We start from the raw sequence: 17,783 nt of genomic DNA on the forward strand, positions 1-17,783 counted from the left end.
GGAACATGATGTTAGTTACTGTAAAAGGAATGTGGTATCTAGTTCATATATTTCAGTGTCTTTCACATAGAAAAGTGCAACTGTGACCTGCATTTGTGCTTACCCTGAGAAAGAGCTGAGAGCACTTAAGCTATCCAACAGTGGCCTCATACCTTTGGCGGTACCATAAGAGAGAGAGATGGAAAATTAAGTAAAATAAGGTCCCTCCCAATCCAAGATTCTATGATTCTGAAACCTTTACTTTAAAGCAGTGATTTTCAGGTTTAGTTTTGTGTTTTGTTCTCCCGTAAATCTCTCGTCCTCTTTGCTGGTGGCAACATGAGTAGCCAGGGCTCTGGTGTTGCCCACCTTACTCACACCTTACTCCTCCCAGGGCAGCTGTGTTCTGCTTTTATCTGTTTTACATGTTCTTCTTTCACATCAGATTTCATTGGAAGAAAGGATTCTGTTGCTTTAAATACATGCATACATATCTGCATACATACATGAATAAATAAAGTGAAAATTAGGAAATACTTCTTTAAATGGAGTAATGAGGTTGATCTTAAGCTTCCTTGAACTTCTCAAAAGGCAGTGTATTATTATGTCTATCTAAAGGATGGATATTGTACGCAAGAAAAATAGCATTCTTTGTGTCATTCATGAAGTCATTGGATTTTTAAAATAATAGCTCCATTTGATTATTTAAACTCTGCATTTTTAATATATTTGTGATGTGGAAACATTCGTTTTTGTCTTTTATTTCTGCATATAGGTTATTTAGTATTGCTACATGTTTCTATTATTTATTCTCTTTTGTTCTCTGTCTTCTATAGAATTTTATCTGATAGCAGACAGAATATGGATTCTTCTTGAGAAAATCTGTTTTATTAATTATAAGGCGTATGTCTCAGGCTACCAAACCAAGTATACTGAGCCTTTTGAATTAAATATTTAGTGCTTCATTGACTATTTCCTCTGACTTCCATTAAGACCTCGAGAAATAATTCTTCTCTAATGAGCCTTTCGTTTGTTTGGGACCAATACACAGGTTGATGTGGAATGAGCCATCACTGTGGTATTTAGGGTGTGGTAAGCTTTTCTCAATAACTTATCTAATTTCAGTGTAGTTCATTTTGGGTAGGATGTTAACAAGTTTCTGTCATTGCAGAAAACACTTGATTTTGTTCCCAGATGTCTGATAGTAGTCCTGTTTTCAGACTAGTAAGAAATTTTGATACTTCTCTGGAAAAGAAATGTAAAAAGTATACAGAGATTATAAAGGCCTTAATATTAAAGGTTTTTACAAAGGCAAATGTCCTGTGCTTGAACAGGGCGTATTAGAACTGAACTTAAAATCTACAACCCAATTTTCTTCTTCCATTGAATAGAGTTGGTATATTTGAATAGCAAAGGCTAATGTGTAGTGATTGTTTTTAATTTTTTTTAGATAGCTAAAAATTTTGTTTTGTTATATATTATTTCCCTTTTTTAGTATATAGTTCTTTAAGTTGACAAACTCATATAGTCATGTATTTACCAACACAATCAAGATAAAGTTTCATCTCCCTAAAGATTATCTTGTGCTACTTTGTAGTCAACTCTAACTACCCAAACCCCTTTTTGTGGTACAGTTTTTTCTTTTCCAGATTGTCATAAATGAAATCATATACTATGTAGTTTTTTTTGGGTCTGGCGATGTGTCCATGTGTGTGTATCATTCCTTTTTATTACTGAGCAATATTCCGTTATATGGATCCCACAGTTAATCCATTCACCAGTTGAAGGACATTTGGGGTGTTTTCATCTTGGGGCAATTATTTATGAAGCTGCCATAAATATTTGTATAAAGGATTTTGTGGGAACGTCAGTTTTCATTTCTCTTGGGTAAATACCTAGGAGTAGTGTTTCTTGGTCATATAGTAGGTGCATGTTTAACTTTATAAGAAACTGCCAAAGTCTTTTCCAAAGTGCCTGTACCATTTTGCATTCCTGCCAGTGATATATGGAGAGTTCCAGTTACTGCACATCCCAACCAGCAATTAGCGTTGTCTTTTTGTAAAAGCCATTCTAATAGTTATGTAGTGCTATCTCAGGGTTTTAGTTTGCATTTTCCTATGACTAATAATGTTGAGCATCTTTTCATGTTCCTTTTTCCCATCCATATATCTTCTTTGGTGAAATGTCTGTTCAGATCTTTTGTCCATTTTAGGTTGAATTGGATTTTTTATTTTGGGGTTTTGAGTGTTCTTTTTATATTTTGGATATAAGTCCTTTACAGCTATGGGTTTTGCAAATATATTTGTTTCTACTAGTCTGTGGCTTGTCTTTTCTCTTAGCAGTGTATTTCAAACATTTCAACCCCCATAATACCCACATAATATTCTTCTCCCAATATTTAATTCTCTATAGTCCATAGTAGTCTTTTCTGTCCCTATTCTTAAGCCCTTATTGTCATAGACTTATTATTTTGTCAAATGGTAAATGTATAGAATTGTTTTTATGTCTTATGTTTTCTTGTCATTTAACTTTTAGTATGTTTATATTTTGAATCTTTAAGTAGATTGTAAGCTGATGAATATTGGTTAATTTTCTTGTCGAGTACATACAAAATAGAGATGAGAAAGGAGAGTAAAGGACTAATAACTGTTTATTTAGATGTAAGATTAGTTAGAACCTATGTCCCTTCCATCATAATATAGGTCTTCCTTGTACCAAATTTTCTCCTTCTGTAAAGGGTCACCAAAAAAGTACTTCAGTGTGTCTTTCTATCCACAATAAACTTGTCCCCCTGCTTCATGATCCCTTTCAACCCATCATGCCCATTCCCTACATCCAACAGTTACAACTTTCACCTTAAAAAGAATATGTAGCCTTTCATAAGGCATCCTAGTTCTGGAGGTTGGTCAAGTATTGCTAATTTTGATCCAAAATAATCTTCAGAATGAATAAAGGGATAATTGTAATTGAATTTTTTGCATTTCTGCAAAGTGGAAAAATCATGTGATTTTTTTTTTTTAAGATTTAAAAAAATTAGCAGTTAAGGCTATAAAGAGAAATTATTGCATAAGTTCCTGTTGCCAATGATTTATAGGCCTTTGCTCATTCCTAAGAAGGGAAGTAATTTTATGTTTATGGTTGTGACTCTGAATCTCAACCCAGCCTAAACTACGACTGTCAGTATAATACAAGGGTAATTGTGAGGAATAGAAACTCCTATAAACAAGACAACTTGGAGGTCACTGACTATGGAACATTAATTTTTGTGAGTTTTCTCCATTTAGTAAATATTGTGCTTTCTTCTGCCAAGCACTCTGCTAGGTACTAGGATCAGCATCTGCCCTCAAAGAACTTATGATTGGGTGGGAGATAGACAATAAAGACAATTACAAATGCATTCTATAAAGTTATATATTGGTAGTAAGCATGAGGCACAGTGGGAACCCAGAAGAGAAAGCACCAAAATGTGCGTGTACAAAAGGGGCATGGGTGTGGTCATAGAAGAGCTACACTTAAAGAATGGAGGAGTAGGACTATGCCAGGACAAGGAGCATCTCCAGATAGTTGGCAGCAGGTGCAAAGACCCAGAGGCAAGGGAATGTGTGGCTGCCTTTCTCCCCCAGGAGAAGGTGCCGTGGTATGGCCCTCGGTGACTGTGGCAGTCAGGCTCGTACTTCGGTTAGGCTGGTTAGAGCCTTGAGCTGGTGAGACCAGGATCAGGCTTTTCATCTCCATCCGCCCATACCAGTGAGCTGCAATTTCTGATGACCACATTCCCGTAACAGACAACGCCGGTAATCCTTGCCTGCCAGCTCACAAATGTGGGTTTAGTGTGTGCCACCACACCCATGTGGGTAAAAGGGCGAGGGAATGTGGATGTTTCAGTGTGTGTGTGTGTGTGTGTGTGTGTATAAGTGCAACTGAAAAATGACTCTGAGATGGTCCTCTCATGATGACTTATTAGCATAATTTCTATCTATATATAACTAGTTCTTCATATTTTAATGACCCAATAGATATTCAACTCTTATGGTTATATAGCATTTTATGTTGTGTGTATTTTTCCAGCTCTGCTACAGAAAGGATGTGACATAAATATTTAATCAGTCTCAGCAGAATTGACATTATTTTATAGCTCCAGATTATCTAACGTATCTAATATTTGTGGCATGGATGTTGAAGAATCAAAACTTAGAACTCAGGGTTTTTTTGAAGAATTTTACAATGGTTATAAATCATTTTGTCAAGAGGGAGTTTATAAAATATAATGACTTTAAAAGTGAGCAAGCTTTTTGATGATCATAAAATGTGCTGAATATGTTTGTGAACTCAGTCTTTCCATTACATTCTTAGTGTTTATACCCCAGATTATTCAGTGTAGACAGATGTGTGTGGACTGAAGAATACTTTTGAATTTAGTATGTAGCATCATTAATGTTCACCAAAGACTAGATTTTTAAAAACAGGTCTCCTAATTTCTCCAGATGATGTGAAAAGGTAAATTTAAAAATTTTAGGCCAAGTTGTATGTCTTTGATAGCTCTTTCGTAATGAGCATGTGCTTTATGTCTTTTTTTCCTTCAACTCCACTCCCACTGGAACCAATTTGGTGTCTGTGGGAGTAATCATTTTAATGTGTGCTCTGTCAATCCACTACTTCCCCTGGTACAAGGAGGGACATAATGACATTGAAATGCTTTTAAAATATATGTTGTAAACAAATCTAATCAAGAAATTATTTTCAAGTAAATTTTGTACTTTACTTGTGAAATTTCCATTAGTGCTTCCTTCATCCTAACTCTGTGTTCATGAAAAGAAAAGTGTTAGAAGGGAATTTGGAATGAATGTCTGCATTTGTGGAGTTGTAGGCCTTGCTTATTAGGCCACAAGTCGAGTAGACAGCAACATGCTATTAACACATTGAAATACAACTTCAAGCCATATAGCAAACTGCATTGCTGGGAACCAAGCCAGCTTCACATTGCTGCATGGCCATATTGGGCATGTGCAGAGCAAATGTCTGTCATGGAGAGCCATGACAACATTCTTTTTAAATAATTGCTTTGTCCAGAGTCAAAGGACATTTTTTATACACATGCCATGTAGAAAGGAATGTTGGTAATAAATTGATCTGTTTATCCACACCTGTAAATATAGATTATTACATCTGTAAAACAAGGGACAGTGATATACTTAATGAGTACCATGTAAGTTTCCGTCTGCTTAGTCTATTTTTTATTATATACCTGGCACATCTGACCCTTACTATTTACAAAACTTGAAAAAAAATTTATTCAAGTGCCTTGACCCCTTTGCTTTGGTAGTGTATGAAAATCAATGCCTTTAACTACTTTGTTTTCTGTGAAGAAGACAATGTGATTCTATAAACTGTGATCAGGTCTTCAAAGACATTGAAGTTCTCAAAAATATTCTTGGAAATAAAGTTTGTCCCTCAATTATTCCTCAATTATTCCCATAGTTACTACCAAATTTATACCTGAATCTAACAAATATTTTAAAATCAGAAAGCAAGTAATTTGACAAAGACATTATGAAATTGTCATCTAAAATATTTGGCTATTTTTTAAGTTTCTATAAATGTTTAAGTTTTAGATCTTTATTGATACAATTTATATCAGAAGATTTTTAAATCGGCAAAGAATGTGATTAAATTTCAAGTATCAATGACAGTATAAATTTTAATCGATTAAAAATTGTTTTATGCTACAAATTTAGGAATTTCTTAGTCTGAATTTCTTCAGCAACTGAGATAAAATAACTCACAGAAAAGATGTTTTTATATTATGTTATATTGTAAAAGAGCTCCTTTATTATTATTCTTATGATTTCCATTGCTTTCTAGATCTGGCAGTGACATATTAGGTCATTTCATCCCTTTTGAGCTAGTACTGGATTGTTCCTTTCAATGTATTTTCCAGTGCTAGAGCCAGTCTGTTAATCCTTCATACTGGAGATTCCCAGGGTGTTCGTTGCTGGCAGTAGATTCAGCTCCAGGAAAAATGACTTCTGCTGCCAGGAGTTAAATGCTTCAAGGGCTGTGCCTCCACCACTGTTGTGTAGTTTCCTAACGTTCTTCGCAGATTTTCCTCTGCTTATTTTCTTGGATATGTAAGTTTTATACTGTGTAAAATTGTATGTGTATGCTATTTTATAAATTTTTTGATTTGTAAAAATCTCCCCTGGAAACTTAACGTATATTTAATGTATGTAAATAAGCCAATCAGTGGGATTAAAGATATCTCAGAAGCCCTACATTCGGGCTGTGTTTTAATGAATGGTATTTTTAATGTCATGAACAAGAAGGACTGTTGGTCACTAGTGACTTCCATTTTGCCAAATCCAGTGGACATTTTCTGTCTTATTTGCTCCTCTTAGTTATGTTTGACACTGTTAACCACTCTTTCCTCAAAACAATCTCTTTTTGGTTTCCTTATCTTCTTTATGATTTTTTTTTTTTTTGGTCCACTCTAAAATTCTGTAAAAGTTTATCTTCGTCTATGTAGATATAAAGTGATCTATGACACTATTAAATGTTGGCATTTCTCAGGGTCACCATGTCTCAGTTCGGGCTGCTGTAACAAAATACCATAAACTGGGTAGCTTATAAACAACAGACATTTACTTCCCACAGTTCTGGAGTCCGGGAAGTTGAAAATCAGGGCACCAGCAGATTTGGTGTCCAGTGAGCCCATGATTCCTGGTTCATAGATGGCAGTTTTTTCTGTTCCTTCACACGGTGGAGAGAGGAAGTAGACTCTAATTGTATACATGAGGGTTTTACTCTTATCATCTCATCTAATGCCAGTTACCTCCCAAAGACCCCACTTTTTAATACCACCACCTTTGGAGTTAGGATTTCAACATATGAATTTTGAGGGGACACAAACATTCAGACCATAGCAACCCTCTTCTCTTTTCTCTGTCTCCCCTTTTCCTAGATGGTCACAGCCACTCCCCCCTGTATACAGATGACTCACAAACATATATCTGGCTAGCCCTATCCTCTATCCTCAGACCTGGATGTCCAGTCAGATACTTAATGTCAGCTTTTGGATTTAGCAGTCATCTCAAACTCAGCATGTCCAAAGTGGAAGTCTTGCTTTTTCCCAGCCTTCCTCGATCCTCTTTCTCTGTTCCTGCCTGAGTGACACAATCTTTTATGCAAACCAGAAACCCAGGAGTGATTTTTGACACTCACTTTCTCTCACCTGCCATATCCATTTCATTACCAAGTCTTGTCAATAACTACCTCTTAAATCCTTCCATTCTCCTTTATCACCACCTTAGTCTCTATTGTACTGCAGTGACTTTTATCAGATCTGATATCAACTCTTGCTTCATCGGTCTGCAGCTACACTGATCATTTCAAAATGCAGATCTCATCCTGTAACTCCTCTGCTTAATATACTTCAGGGGCTTCCCATTGTTCCTAGGATAAAGACAAATCGTCTGTGAGTCCACCTTTCTCTCTCTTCCCCCAAGGTCTGCTTCTCTGACACACTGTCCTTTGCTTACACATGGGGACATGTTTCCTTCCAGCCCAAGTCCTTTGTGTTCTTTCTGCTTGTAATTTTCCTACTTACCTCTAGTCATCCTTTAAATCTTGGCCAAATCATTACTTTTTATAAAAACCTTCTCTTACCTATCTGATCGGGTCAAGTCTCCCCTATTTTAAGTTTCACTTGTAGCACTTTGTTAACCATTGACATCAGTTTGATTATTTAATTAGTTTGTCCACCCAAGAATATTAGCAACAGTTCCTTAATATCATCTGATACCAAACCCACATTCACATTGTACCTGGTTATCTTTTTAAAAATCTGTTTATTTCGGATAGTTCAAATCAGGATCCATACAAGATCCTCACACCACATTTGATTAGTCATGTGTCTTAGGTTTTTATAAATAAAGTTTTATTAGAACACAGCTAGGGACATTCATTATGTGTATTCTATGGCTGCTTTCTCACAGCAATTGCAGAGTTAAGCAGTTGTAGGTTAGACAGTATGGACTGTAAATATTTACTCTCTGTCCCTTTAAGAAAAAAGTTGCTGATCTGTAATTTAGAGCAGTACCCTTTGCTTTCCTTTCTTTTTTTTACTCTTTAACTCACATATTTGACTAGTTGATCAAGAGGTTAGTTGTCTTACAGAATATCCTGCATTCTGGATTTGTTTGTTTGCTCCTTCCCACGTCCTTTAATTTGTACTCTCTCATTGATTTCTCCTGTTAACTGAAAATTAACTTTAGAGGATAGATCATTTAGATTCAGTTTTTTTGGCAAAAATACTTAATGAGTGTTTCTGTATATTTTCTATTGCATCATAGCAGGAGATATATAATATCTAATTATCCTGGAGATAATAGGATACGCACTAAGGTTGATCAGTGGGTTCAGATGGTGGTAGCTTAATCCTTTCATTCCAAATTTCACCATTGTTCTTTCATGTAATGATCTTCTCTATTAATGATCTTTAACTGAATTAGTTATAACAGGCTACCAAATGACAATTTTCTAATTATAATATTATATGCATATTTGTTAGGTATAATTCTATAAAAAAGAATTTTTCCTGATCAACTGTGATTAGTTAGAAAGACAGAAGTAATGCTTAATTTTTTCTTTTCAGTATTTAATTTTCAGGTCTAGAGATGGATGCCTTTGTTACCTCTAGTAGTAACCAATGCAGTTTTGGTGGTTGGTTTTTCATTTGTTAGTTTTGTTTTGTTACGAACTTCTGGATTTTTATATTTGTATTGTGTTTCAGTCACTTGCCGAGTGGTTATTGTTTTTGATTTCTGAGTGTTTCATCTGTGGCCATTGGGAAGCCCTTACGTTGTCTCTTAATGTTCTTTTGATAAAACCCCATTTGTCTTTGATAGTTTCCTTGCTTCCTTGCTTTTAGGCTGAGAGGATGTCTGAGGCTCATTTGTACATTTTCTGTCTCAGTCCTAGAAACAGCCATTCTTCCAAGAAGCTCTGTTTTCTTTTAGTGGACATGATATTTAGAAGCTGCAGTTTGGTTGGTAGGTGATCGGGTAGGTGTTCATTGTCAAGGAGTTTGTAATTTCTTTTAGGTCTCTTCAATGTACAAAGCTAGGAAAATATAAATTCTGGAAAAGGAAAAAGATCATTCATGCTTTTAGTTCTGACTCAAATTTAAGGTTATTATTTAACAAAAATTTTGATTTGATTCTTTGAATATTAATGTAATATTTCTCTTTATTCTACTGTGTGTATAAATAATTATTTCACAATAATATTAATCTTACTAAGTCAGTAAATGAAGTTTAGGATTTTTTTTTGTGTCTGTATTTGTTCTTAGAATATATCCCACTGAGTATATACAGTCAATTCTACATTTTAAAGTTATTCAGAATAATTCTTTGTGTAGTTTATCACTGCTTGATACACAGTTAAAGTCATTTGTTTTAATTTTCAATTTGAGGGAATTTTTTCTTTATGGTTTAACTTTATTTTTTGAATATATATAATTGCATTAATAGAACATGGCAGATCTAGAATAATATATTTAGTTCTTTTTGCCATATTTTAAGAATGAGCAGTGTTGTACCAAGGGTGGGATGATATGAGTGGTTTACCTTGGATCTGGGCAGGCAATAAGGGGATTTATTGTCTCAGTGTGTAAAGAATTTCAAGACTATACTAAAACCAACAAAAAGTTGGTCTTTTTTTTTTTTGTCATCACCATGCACCAGCAATTATAAATACTATCAGTGAGATAATATTCTTCCCTGCCCTTGGTATGTGCTGAGAAGCTTATTAATCAATGAGAATATCCAAAGGAGAGTGACAAGATTGATGAAGAATTTAGAAACCATAGCCGCTGAGAGATGAAAGAACAGATGTTTAATGTTAATCAGATAAGAAAAGATTAAGAGATTCACAGTTTCTTCATATATTTAAAGGCTGCCATGTAGGGAATCATAAATTAGATTTTGTGTATCTAATTCCAGGTTCCATTACTGGGTAGAAGTTAGGACAATAGGGTTTAGCTGTTAGGAATTTTTTAAGAAAAGTTTTCTAATTGTTATATTTACTTCTCTGGGGAATGGGCTGTTTGTCAAATTGGAGAGTTCCTTTTTGCTTAAACACGTATAGTAAGAGCAGCATGAACATCTCGCAGGGGTAGTTAGAAGGACATTCTTCCGTGGGTGGAAGATTGGACAAGATGACCTGCTGCGCCCTCCCAGCCCTGTGAAAATGTGCCCATTTTCAAGAATCCTCATAGTTCTGTCCACTAAAATAAATCATCTTATTCACATCTAAGCCCCTTTACAGGTTTGTTAATATCACCTCTTTCAGTGGACATGTGAAATGTTTTTATTCAGTTATGCAGAGCCCCTTCCAAAGTTTAAATGTAGCCTTCATTACGTACTAGATTCTGTTGAAGGTTTTCTATGCTATTATATTCATGTGTCTGTTCTTCTTCCTGTACCATTCACTTTAATTGTTATACATATTGTCAGATATATGTATTTGAATAACATACGTTAAATCCTTCCTTATTACGCTTCTTTTTCAAAGTCTTCTTGACTCATTTTACCTATTTCTTCTGTACAGGAGTCCAGTACTTGCATTTCATGAATCTGAGGCATGAGGATAATATAAATGGGCTTTAGTGGCTCCGTGAAGATCTTGAAATTTTATATAAAATTTGTGTGTATATATATATATATATATAACTTGGTACATTTTTCTCTAAAGGAATCCATATCTTTTATTAACTTTTAAAACGGTCACCTAAAAAAATTCAGGAACCACCTTTAGAATTATGTTGTCAAAATCAAATATTACTATTGAGATTTGGAATCTGAAGGATAATGGCATTCTTTATGATATTTTGTCTTCCCATACAGAAACATGCTGCTGTCTCTTCACTTAGTCAAGATTTCTTTTATGCCCAATAGTTAAATTTTTGTAATTTTATTTACATAGGTCCTAAACATTTATTATTAATTTAATTTCTTGGTATTTTAAAATCTATTAATAGGTCTGCTAACAAGCTTTCTCAAAGAAAGGAAGGAAGAAAGGAGGGAGGGAAGGAAGGAAGGGAGCAGGGAAAGAGAAGGAAGGAAAATGGGGATTAGAAAAGGATATGCAGAATATTCTGAATAGTCTGGATTAAGTTTAACCTGCCCCTGGTAATCTCATTTTTCTTTGTAAATTCTTTTTTTTATGCATTAAAAAAAATTTTTTTATTTCATGAAATTATGAGGGTACAAACATTTTAGTTATATGTTATAATTTTGCCACATCCCAACCATGATTTGAGACATGACCTTCCCCCCATGATGCTTACCACGTCTGTTAATTGTGAGTTTACCCACTCCCAACCCCCGTATCCCCAAGGAATATTACTACTGTGTGAGCACCTTAGTGTTGATCAGTTAGTGCCAATTTGATGGTGAGTGCATGTGATGCCTATTCTTCCATTCTTGTGATACCTCACTTCGGAGGAAGGGCTCAAGCTTTATCCAGGAAAATATAAGAGGTGCTAGATCACCATCATTTTTTATAATTGAGTAGTATTCCTTTGCATACGTATACCGTATTTTATTAATCCACTCATGGACTGACGGGCACTTGGGTTGTTTCCACATCCTCGCTATAGTGAATTGTGCTGCCATAAACATTCAAGTGCAGATATCTTTGTTATAGAATGACTTTTGTTTCTTTGGTAGATGCCTAATAGTGCTATTGCTGGATCAAATGGTAGTTCTACTTGTAGGTCTTTGAGGTATCTCCAAATTCTTTTCCACAGAGGTTGCACTAATTTGCAGTCCCACCAGCAGTGTAAGTGTGTTCCTATCTCTCCACATCCTCACCAGCATTTGTTGCTTTGGGATTTTTTGATAAAGGCCAATCTTACTGTAGTTAGGTGATATCTCATTGTGGTTTTGATTTGCATTTCCCTAATGATTAGAGATGTTGCACATTTTTTAATATGTTTGCTGGCCATTATTCTGTCTTCTTTTGAAAAGTTTCTGTTCATGTCCTTAACCCATTTATGGTAAGTTCTTTAAATGTATAAATAACTAAGAAAATAAGTTAGTAAACAGTTACTATGAAAATGTGTTATGATTTTGTCAAAATACTGTGAAATACATTATTGAATAACTTGACTCTGGGGTCCTTTTTAAGCATCACTCTTTTGTTTGTGGTTTTTGCCATCTTTGAGAGACTTGACTGTTGTTCTAGGACAGAACATTTTTATACTTTATTTTGGTGGAGCATAACCATATCAAGTAACATTTTGGGACTTTACGTTGCATAATCTTGGACGTTTTCATATAAGAAAGCACTAAGGAAATTTTATTTTTTATGAAAGTGCAACTCTTAAGTTACAGTGACTGTTTTTTATGGGATAGCTCCAGACCACATTTGCTTACTTCCCACGCTCTAGTTTTTCTGATGTCTTAAGCTTTAAGTGTAGAGGTCAGAATGACATTTTAGGGCTCTAGATTTGAATCCCATAATCTTAAAATGGATATTTTTGAGTTGATCAAAAAGTCCACTTCAATTTTCATTGTTTTCAGATTTTTAAAACATAGTTTTTAAATGTTTTAATACTTATTTTTAAAACCTGTTTATCTTGAAGTTACAAACTTACCAAAAATTGCAATAATTATATAAAGAATTTTTATTTATCTTTCACTCGCATTCCCCAAATGTTCAAATTTTACCACATTTTGCTTTATCATTGTGTTTGTCTCTCATTTTTTGAAATGTTTGAGAATAAGTTTATTGGCATGGGATATGCGTTTCCTATACAAGATACTTCAGTGTGTATTTCTTAAAAACAAGGACATTTATCAAAATCAGGATATTAATGATAAAAATACTACTGTCTAATCTATAGGCATTTAAATTTTGCCATTTTTCCTGTTAATTTTCTTTCTAGGAAAAAAATGTCATTTTCTCCTTCATAGTTGGGGATCTAATACCAGAATCATATGTTACATTTAATTGTCCTCTTTCATAATCTTTAATCTGGAACAGTTCCTTGGTTTGTCTTGGTCTTTCATGGCCTTCAAAATTTTAAGAATGCAGAACATGTTTGTTTGCTTGTTTTGAGAATGCCCCTCAATTTTGGTTTGTCTGATTTTTCAGGATTAGACTTTGGCTATGCTGTGATCATATAAGGAGACATGATATTTACTTGTTTCATTACTGATGACAGTATCAACTGTGATCACTTCTTTGGTGGTGGTGGTTCACATTTTTAAAGAATACAATTTTAATGTTCTCTTTAAGTTTTTGCCTTCCCTTGGTGGATTGAGTCCTCTAGTCCTTTCCAAGACTCAGTAGAAATATCTACGTAAGTATACGCTTACTTTAAAAGATTTTTAAACTTTATCCTATTTTGTTAATAATGTTATTCTCTCATAGCTGTCCTTCCCTCTAGGTTGTACAAACTCCGTAAGGGGAGGGGTTGTGTGCATTTTGTCCCTCGTCCTATCTTCGTGCCAGCACAGTTCCTACAATGCAGCAGAGAGTAGATACTACTTGGCTGATTGGTTGTGGTTGGTTAGTGGTTGAATGGATGAGTGGATTGTTCATTTGTGGAAATTTGCCATTTCAGATTTTCTAATATTTTAGTTTTATTTTGAGTTCAACATACTTTAAAAATCACCTATCATTCTCTTGGTAATTTGATGTGCTTTTGGTGTTGTTCTCTAGATGTGGTTTTCAAAGACTAGTGGTCTGGGCATATCACTTCATATATGTTCACTGTTTTATTGATTCATCTGGTCAGATTGATTTTGCATTTTCTTCTTTCAAACTTGTTATTTTTAAATGGCCTGAAATGTGACATCAGCGAAATTGTTCTGACTATGATAATTTTTATCATACCTCTTATTATTTTACTTTTTTGTAATAATCATTTCAAAATTGTGAAGAAATTTAAAGTTATTATTTCTTTGTTGCTGTTTGTGGCATGGGGGCTTAGAGAGATCACATACCCACTGTTAAAAAGCTGCCGAAGGATGAGCTGGGTTTTCTAACTCCTACTTCAGTATTCCCCTCTACCATGGCATCTTCCGTATTATTGTAGTCTTACTGCCTGTCCACTAGGGATGCATTGTAGCACTGCATCACTTTGTTCTATTAAGGCAGATTTTACGTGGTTCACTAATGACCACCTCATATTTTGAGACTCTTCTCCCTGTGAATCTATCTTTTATCCTTTTAAAGACTTCTTTTTTAAAGCAGTTTTAAGTTCACAGCAAGACTGAACAGAAAGTACAAAGAGTTCCCCTATGCCCCCTGCCCCCCCAACCTCCGTCACTATCAACGTCCTGTACCAGAGTGGTGCATTTGTTACATTGATGAACCTACACTGATAAGTCATTATCACCCAAAGTCCATAGTTTACATTAGGGTTCACTCTTGGTGTAGTGCATTTTATGGGTTTTGACAAACGTATGTATCCACCATTATAGTATCACACAGGGTAGTTTCACAGCCCTAAGACCCTCTGGGCTTTGTCTTTTCATCCCTCGTTCCTCCCTACCCTGTGGAAATCACTAATCTTTTTACTGTCTCTGTAGTTTTGCCTTTTCTAGAATGTCATATGGTTGGATCACAGAGTATATAGCCTATTGCAGATAGGATTTTTTCACTTAGAAATATGCGTTTAGGTTCCTCCATGTCTTGTCTTATCTTTATTTTATTTTTCAATTTTGCAGGGACAGGGTCTCGCTCTTTCACCCTGGCTAGAGTGCAGTGGCATCATCACAGCTCACTGCAACCTCAAACTCTTGGGCTTAAGCGATCCTCCTGCCTCAGCCTCCCAAGTAGCTGGGACTACAGGCACACAACACGATGCCTGGCTAATTTTTTCTATTTTTAGTAGAGACAGTGTCTCACTCTTGCTCAGACTGGTCTTGAACTCCTGGCCTCAAGTGATCCTCCTGCCTTGGCCTCCCAAAGTTCTCGGATTACAGGCGTGAGCCACCATACCCAGCCCCTCTGTGCCTTTTCATGACTTGATAGCACATTTCTTTTTAGTGTTTAATAATATTCCATTGTCTGGGTATACCGCAGTTTATCTGTTCACCTATTGAAGGACATCTTGGTTGCTTCCAAGTTTGGGCAATTATGAGTAAAGCTGCTGTAAACATCTGCATGTAGGTTTTTATGTGGACATAAGTTTTCACCTGCTTTGGGTAAATTCTAAGGAGCACAATTGCTGGATTGTGTGGTAAGAGTATGTTTAGTTTTGTAGAAACTGCCAAACTCTTCCAAAGTGGCTGTGCTATTTTGCATTCCCACTAGCAATAGATGAGAGCTCCCGCTGCTCCCTATCGTTGTCAGCACTTGGTTTTATTAGCATTCTGGGTTTTGGCCATTCTAATGGGTCAGTAGATTTTGATTTCTGTATTTCCCTAATAAAGTATGTTGTTGAGCATCTCTTTAGGTGCTTATTTGACATCTATATCTTTTTTGGTGAAGTTCAGGTCTTTTTTGTTCGGGTTGTTCATTTTCTTTTTTATCTTTTTTATATTCCCTTTTAACGGTTCGTTTTTCTTTGGCACCATCTAGCGAAGATACAGAGAAAGGTTTGAGGACATAAAGAATGATTTATTTTTTCAAAGGAAAACTCCTCTCTTTCTGTTTCTCTCCTTTTACCTTTGTCTTTCAGTTATACCTGCCGCCACTTGCGGAGATATGTTTATGTGTTGGACAAACTGTGTTTCCCCCACTCTCACTGTTCTACGCTTCAGCATTGCTTCTCGACCCTCAGTGACAATGGAGAGGAACTCTTGTCTTTAACTTGCTCTCACATTCTCAGATCCTATGCTTCCAGGTTATTAACCTCTGCTGTCCATTTACTGCATGCTGCATGTTGCATATGATTGATAATTGCATGTTTTATTGGGACACATGTCAATTAAATGCTTAAAGAGAAAATTTATATTTGAAATGATACTAAATAATTCTTTAAAATAATAGCTGGGATTTGTTTCCTTTCAAATGTCCTCTTAAGTGCTTTATATTATGTTTCATGGGAAAGAGGAAAACTTTCAACCACACAGTTTTGTAAACTTGCCAGAACTTTCCTATACCTTGTTCCATTTGGAAGCCTTCTGACTTAATTTATGGTAGTTGGAGTGCTCTGTCTCACTTGTATTTAAAATAGCCTGTACAATTACTAAGAAATACAGATGAACATTGAGTTCTCTTTCACGCCTTGTGAGCACACCTGAGAGCTAGCTGTAGGATTTCACCCATGTTCTAATAGAGGCACATTCAGTTGAGCAGGTTTGATTTTATAGGAAGGCAGAAATTATTTTCCTGTTGAGTTTTGCATTCCTTACTCATTTTATTTACATACAGAGTAGTTACAAAGTCAGCAGGTTTCGATGTGTCATGGATGAATGTAGATTAAACATAATGATGGTGGGAGTAGTAGGAAAGAGACAAGCTATCCATCTCAAATATCAGAACGTCAGCACCTGCTGTTTAGTGTGTATCATGCACCAAAATGGAGGGGCAGTGTGACATTACTGCTTTGTACTTTGCAGTTGACATTTTTAACACACTTTTTTTTTTTTATAAGAGATGACTTATACCAGCACTATACTGTTAGCTAGATATGATAATTTAAGGCAATATCTTCACTGCCAGATGATTTAGATGAAGAAGGAAAAAACTCCATGACAACCTTAACAAGAAAATAGAAAACATTTAGAATTAAAATAGACCTTTCCAGATGAAGAAACATACAAAAGCTTTAGACTACACATTATATCTAAGTGAAAACACTTTGATGATTAGGAGAGGGAGATGATGTGGCATATACATTGACAGATTTTCTTGGTAGCAGAAAGATTTTCTAGACTCTCATGAGGATGTTGATCAGGCTTTTATTGAGTCAATATAGGTACTTTTGAGAAATCAAACCAGGGATAGAAAAGCAAGTGAAAATTATATTAATAGAATTAACTCTTAAGTATATAATATAGAAGGATTTATCAAAGTTATCAAACTAAAGCCAATGACTTTCCACTGACTTAGGTAAAGTGAGTGAATATCAGGTAAGTGAATGATACTCTTAGTAATTGGAGACAAAGCTTATCTGGTTGCAAGGAATGGGGAGAGCTGCTGCTGATCATTGACCCTCTTAAATGGGCAGCATAATTGACCTAACCCTTATTTACTAGTGTATCACTCAAGATTCCCCACAAAACCAATAGGAGAGTTTTATGTATATGTAGAGAGACAGAGACAGATGTTTTAGGGAATTGACTGGTGATTGTAGGGGCTGTGTCTGTAAGGCAGGTCAGCAGGCTGGAATTTAGGTAAGCATTGATGCTGCAATCCTAAATCCACAGGGCAGGCCATCAGGACAGAAACTCAGGCAGGATTCTTATGTTGTGGTCTTGAGACAGAATTCCTTCTTCTCCAGGAAGCCTCAGTTTTATAAGACCTTCAACTGATTGGATGAGTCCCACTTACATTATACAGGGTAAAATGCTCCCCTTAAAGTCAGCTGAGCATAAATGTTAATCACATCTGCAAATACCTTCACAGCAACAACTAGACTAGTGTTTGACCAGACAACTGGGCACCATATGGCCCAGTCAAGTTTACACATAAAGATAACCATTACACTATGCTGTTCCTCTTTATTCTTTATGTGTATCTTATCTGTTGTGTACATTTTCTTTGTGTGTGTATATTATCTGTCCTGCGGTTTTGTGGACACTGTAAGCCTCCTGGGGGTAAACACCATATTCTTATTTATTGTTACA

The 17,783-nt window shown here is 35.5% G+C and overlaps 1 protein-coding gene across 2 annotated transcripts in view; it reads left to right on the forward strand.

Moving 5' to 3' along the window:
* Positions 1-17,783, forward strand: part of DYM (dymeclin) — a 281,123-nt gene that overhangs the window by 129,616 nt on the left and 133,724 nt on the right. The window contains exon 14 of one of the 2 annotated variants that reach the window (XM_069468007.1): positions 15,671-15,835. The exons of the other annotated variant lie outside the window; for it this stretch is intronic. Within the exon in view, the coding sequence (XP_069324108.1) occupies positions 15,671-15,835 (165 nt within the window). The remainder of the gene's footprint in view (positions 1-15,670; positions 15,836-17,783) is intronic. 2 annotated transcript variants of the gene reach the window in all.

This window comes from Eulemur rufifrons, chromosome 5, assembly GCF_041146395.1.
Source record: "Eulemur rufifrons isolate Redbay chromosome 5, OSU_ERuf_1, whole genome shotgun sequence".
In the NCBI taxonomy this organism is placed as follows: Eukaryota; Metazoa; Chordata; class Mammalia; order Primates; family Lemuridae; genus Eulemur; species Eulemur rufifrons.